General features: G+C 33.4%; 2 protein-coding genes across 2 annotated transcripts; one reads left to right on the forward strand and one right to left on the reverse strand.

The window, feature by feature from the left end:
* Nucleotides 1-614: 614 nt before the first annotated feature.
* Nucleotides 615-1756, reverse strand: LOC118646949 (extensin-like). Its single transcript, XM_036290909.1, has 3 exons — nt 1610-1756; nt 1190-1496; nt 615-879 (listed from the first exon to the last, which is right to left on the reverse strand). Exons 1-3 carry the CDS (start codon nt 1659-1661, stop codon nt 615-617), a joined length of 624 nt encoding a protein of 207 aa, XP_036146802.1. The 5' UTR covers nt 1662-1756.
* A 1297-nt stretch (nt 1757-3053) lies between these two features.
* Nucleotides 3054-4197, forward strand: LOC118647009 (extensin-like). Its single transcript, XM_036291080.1, has 3 exons — nt 3054-3170; nt 3284-3582; nt 3893-4197. Exons 1-3 carry the CDS (start codon nt 3119-3121, stop codon nt 4154-4156), a joined length of 615 nt encoding a protein of 204 aa, XP_036146973.1. The 5' UTR covers nt 3054-3118; the 3' UTR covers nt 4157-4197.
* Nucleotides 4198-5605: the final 1408 nt, after the last annotated feature.

Raw genomic sequence — 5605 nt, forward strand, 5'->3', positions numbered from 1 at the left:
CCAAAATAAAAGAAAAAATATAATGAACGGTCTTATCCATACTTTTTACACAACGTAAGAAAAATGGTCATAAAATTTTAATTACTAATAAATTTTTAATTATTGTTTTAGTTTCTGATATAGATCAAGATGAATTTGATAGCTGAATTCTAGATAAAATTAATTAATAGTGCCGAAAGGGGAACCAAAAAGGGAAAAATATATAGAAAGGGAAACCAAAAAGGGAAAAATATATAGAAAAAAAATATAAAGAGAATAATATAACGCGCGTTATTTTTATGACCATTTTTCTAACGTTGTGTAAAAAGTATGGATGGGACCAACCGTTCATTATATTTTTTCTTTTATATTATAATATGTATAATGTTTAATAAAGCAAAAACACAGGGGCTCGATTCTTGAATTCATTCGCAAGAGAAACGTATTCGCAAATTCTGTTCTTACAGAAAAGTTGGTAATTTATTGGCTATCGTATGGCTTTTAACCAATAAACTTGCAACTTTTCTGTTAGAACGAGTATTTGCGTAAACGTTTTTCTTGCGAATGACTTCAAGAATCGAGCCTCAGGACGTATTCAATTAAAAATTTTTATTTATAAAAAAATTACATCTCTTTTAATAATAACCGCGATAATAATACGGATACATTGGAGGCGGATACGACACTGGAGGCGGCGGATACGACGGTGGAGGCGGCGGTGGTAGGTACGACGGTGGAGGCAGCGGATATGACAGTGGAGGCGGCGGTGGTGCTGCGGCGTATCCTGTGGAAGCGTACGCTGATGAAACGTACGCAGAACCATGTTGTCCGTACGTTCCAACAGCGTACGCTTTTTTTCCTTTCCTTTTGCATTTCCCTCCTAACAGCTGCGTTGATTTGCTACAAATGTTAATTTATTTAAAAATTATTTGAAAATATACACGACGATAATAAAGCAAAAACACAGATGCTCGATTCTTGAATTCATTCGCAAGAGAAACGTATTCGCAAATTCTGTTCTTACAGAAAAGTTGAAAATTTATTGGCTATCGTATGGCTATTAACCAATAAACTTACAACTTTCTGTTAGAGCGAGTATTTGCGTATACGTTTCTCTTGCGAATGACTTCAAGAATCGGGCCCCTGTACGTAAGCTTAGAGAATAAGAAGCAAACAGACGAACAATACAATAACGTATTTTATGTGTTACCTTCGTGTCATTCCTCCTCTTCCTCCTCTTCCTCCTCTTCCTCCTCTTCCTCCTCTTCCTCCTCTTCCTCCTCTTGCGCCTCGTGGCGGTGGCGGTGGCGGTGGAGGTGACGGCGACGGTGACGGTGGAGGTGACGGTGACGCTGGCGGTGGCGGTGGCGGTGGCGGTGGCGTTGCCGACGTTCTGAGTACTTTCGAGGGTTTGCTTGGCGACGGACCAACTTTTTCTTGCGTCGCTGCTTGCATGTTGCGCGGACACACGGGGCACTTGGCCTCTGCCACGTGCTCGGTGGTCACCTCAGTTGTAGCTGTAAAAAAAGCAAATATGATTACGTTTTATAAGAAAAAATATACATGTAGTATTTTATAAGTAAATCTGATTTACTTATATTGCATTATGCAGTAAGAATTATGTACTTACACTTGCGAGATCGCCGAGACGTGTCGAGCGACATGTTGATATTGCCGTCCATGGGCTACACATACAATAATGACTACTCGCTGGAAAATAAATCTTCGCGATGATAGACAAAGACAACCATATGCGTTCATGAACGCATATGACTGCGTTCAGAAATATCACCTGAATGTCCTTCTCATCGTTTTATCTTTGTTGTTCGGGCAATAGAAACAAGGATATAATAAAAATACGCCAGATATTATTGAAACATATAAAACTATAATGTTTTATCAATTTCACGTGTGCTATGTGTATTCTCGCTGTTCGCCAAGTCAGTCCATCAAAAGATTAAAAATTTAATATCAAATCGATCACATTGTACGATTTGCAATTTTAATAATGTTGTTTATAACATTAAATAAAATAAATAATTATATTTATATTATTGGAAAATAATAAATAAATTTAGTTAAAAATTTTTATTTTAAAAAATGTACTATTAAATTTTGTCATTATTTGTTGATAAACAATCCTTTTCCTAGTAATTTTTATTTAAGAACATACATATTACTTGTTAAAATGTTTAACAATAAAATAATATTAATAACAATTCAATTTCATATTAAATTTTTTTATTATTACTAAATTAATTACAATAAAAAATTAATTTTTTAAAATTATTACTAAATTAATTACAATAAAGAATAAATTTTTTAAAATTATTACTCAATTAATTACAATAAAAAATAAATTTTTTAAAATTATTACTCAATTAATTATAATAAGAATAATTTTTTTAAATTATTACTCAATTAATTACAATAAAGAATAAATTTTTTAAAATTATTACTCAATTAATTACAATAAAGAATAATTTTTTTAAATTATTACTCAATTAATTACAATAAAAAATAAATTTTTTAAATTATTACTCAATTAATTACAATAAAGAATAAATTTGGTAATAATTAAAAAAAATTTAATATGAAATTGAATTGTTATTAATATTATTTTATTGTTAACATTTTAACAAGTAATATGTATGTTCTTAAATAAAAATTACTAGGAAAAGGATTGTTTATCAACAAAATAATGACAAAATTTAATAGTACATTTTTTAAAATAAAATTTTTACTAAATTTATTTATTATTTTCCAATAATATAAATATAATTATTTATTTTATTTAATGTTATAAACAACATTATTAAAATTGCAAATCGTACAATGTGATCGATTTGATATTAAATTTTTAATCTTTTGATGGACTGACTTGGCGAACAGCGAGAATACACATAGCACACGTGAAATTGATAAAACATTATAGTTTTATATGTTTCAATAATATCTGGCGTATTTTTATTATATCCTTGTTTCTATTGCCCGAACAACAAGGATAAAACGATGAGAAGGACATTCAGGTGATATTTCTGAACGCAGTCATATGCGTTCATGAACGCATATGGTTGTCTTTGTCTATCATCGCGAAGATTTATTTTCCAGCGAGTAGTCATTATTGTATGTGTAGCCCATGGACGGCAATATCAACATGTCGCTCGACACGTCTCGGCGATCTCGCAAGTGTAAGTACATAATTATTACTGCATAATGCAATATAAGTAAATCAGATTTACTTATAAAATACTACATGTATATTTTTTCTTATAAAACGTAATCATATTTGCTTTTTTTACAGCTACAACTGAGGTGACCACCGAGCACGTGGCAGAGGCCAAGTGCCCCGTGTGTCCGCGCAACATGCAAGCAGCGACGCAAGAAAAAGTTGGTCCGTCGCCAAGCAAACCCTCGAAAGTACTCAGAACGTCGGCAACGCCACCGCCACCGCCACCGCCACCGCCAGCGTCACCGTCACCTCCACCGTCACCGTCGCCGTCACCTCCACCGCCACCGCCACCGCCACGAGGCGCAAGAGGAGGAAGAGGAGGAAGAGGAGGAAGAGGAGGAAGAGGAGGAAGAGGAGGAATGACACGAAAGGTAACACATAAAATACGTTATTGTATTGTTCGTCTGTTTGCTTCTCATTCTCTAAGCTTACGTACAGGGGCCCGATTCTTGAAGTCATTCGCAAGAGAAACGTATACGCAAATACTCGCTCTAACAGAAAGTTGTAAGTTTATTGGTTAATAGCCATACGATAGCCAATAAATTTTCAACTTTTCTGTAAGAACAGAATTTGCGAATACGTTTCTCTTGCGAATGAATTCAAGAATCGAGCATCTGTGTTTTTGCTTTATTATCGTCGTGTATATTTTTAAATAATTTTTAAATAAATTAACATTTGTAGCAAATCAACGCAGCTGTTAGGAGGGAAATGCAAAAGGAAAGGAAAAAAGCGTACGCTGTTGGAACGTACGGACAACATGGTTCTGCGTACGTTTCATCAGCGTACGCTTCCACAGGATACGCCGCAGCACCACCGCCGCCTCCACTGTCATATCCGCTGCCTCCACCGTCGTACCTACCACCGCCGCCTCTACCGTCGTATCCGCCGCCTCCAGTGTCGTATCCGCCTCCAATGTATCCGTATTATTATCGCGGTTATTATTAAAAGAGATGTAATTTTTTTATAAATAAAAATTTTTAATTGAATACGTCCTGAGGCTCGATTCTTGAAGTCATTCGCAAGAAAAACGTTTACGCAAATACTCGTTCTAACAGAAAAGTTGCAAGTTTATTGGTTAAAAGCCATACGATAGCCAATAAATTTTCAACTTTTCTGTAAGAACAGAATTTGCGAATTCAAGAATCGAGCACGTGTTTTTGCTTTATTATACACATTATTATATACATTGAGTGCGTTCGGGGAGACGCTATTAGCGCTACCAGCATCAGTCCATCTTCATTACTCATTAAAAGTAGAACAAGGATAAACTAATGCTGATAGCGCTAATAACGTCTCCCTGAACGCACCCATCATTCACATAATAAAATTATTATGAAACAACCAACATTTCTTTGTTTCTCCGCTAAAACAATTTTATCAATTGTAGAATAGATTCTTTCTTCCGTGTTATGGCTCAAGCGGTTCGAGCTCTTCCTTTGACGCGGTCTCATTTGCATAATTTAAAAAATTAATATCTTGATTATTTGTAAACCAAACCCAACTTAACCTAACTCAAGATCTAATCAAAGACGATGTTGGATTTTTATGTTTATCTCGATTTTTTTTACATTTTTATGAATATTGAGCCACATGGGCTGCGGTCCACTTGACGCTACAAATGCTTTAAAGCGTTTTTGACCAATCGAAACAAAGATTTTTACAAATTAACCAATCAAAGACTGCTTCGAAACGTTTGTAGCATCAAGTGGACCGTAGCCATGGTCAGGGACACCTTGTAGATTTACATGTTTACATGCTACTATCTAGCTGTAGCTGAGTGAGAATAAGAAGAGTAAGGGTCGCTTCACACTGTACGGCACGTATTGGAAATGATACGAACCGACCCTGACAAGACAAAATATTAAACATGCGTTTTTACTAAGACAGCACACAATATTTATAAAATATTTACAAAATATTTATAATATTTATTTAAATATTTTATAAATATTTATCCAAATATTTTATAAATATTTTTGTGGTGTTAGATTTGACATATCATAAAGATTTATCATAAATATAATAAAAATATAAAATATTTATAAATATTTACAAAATATTATTTATACTAATCTTTATTTTTTATTTACCATAAATATTGTATAAAATATGTAATCTAGATTGTAATATGTTAAATAACAATTTTTTCTTCATGTATATAAAATATGTATAAAATATTTATATATAATATTTAGAAAAAAAAAATTAATAAGTGTTTATAAATTTTTATCATGAATATTGTGTGCTGTCTGGGTAATGCGACTGTTCATATACATCAACATTGGCCAACACATTTCGTCAACGGAATCTATCAATAATTGCATAACGCATGTTTTAACATTTTGCATTGATCAGGTTTATAATTTTGTCGTCGGTACGGGATGGTCTGTATCG

Source organism: Monomorium pharaonis, chromosome 8 (genome assembly GCF_013373865.1).
Source record: "Monomorium pharaonis isolate MP-MQ-018 chromosome 8, ASM1337386v2, whole genome shotgun sequence".
NCBI classification, from domain to species: Eukaryota; Metazoa; Arthropoda; class Insecta; order Hymenoptera; family Formicidae; genus Monomorium; species Monomorium pharaonis.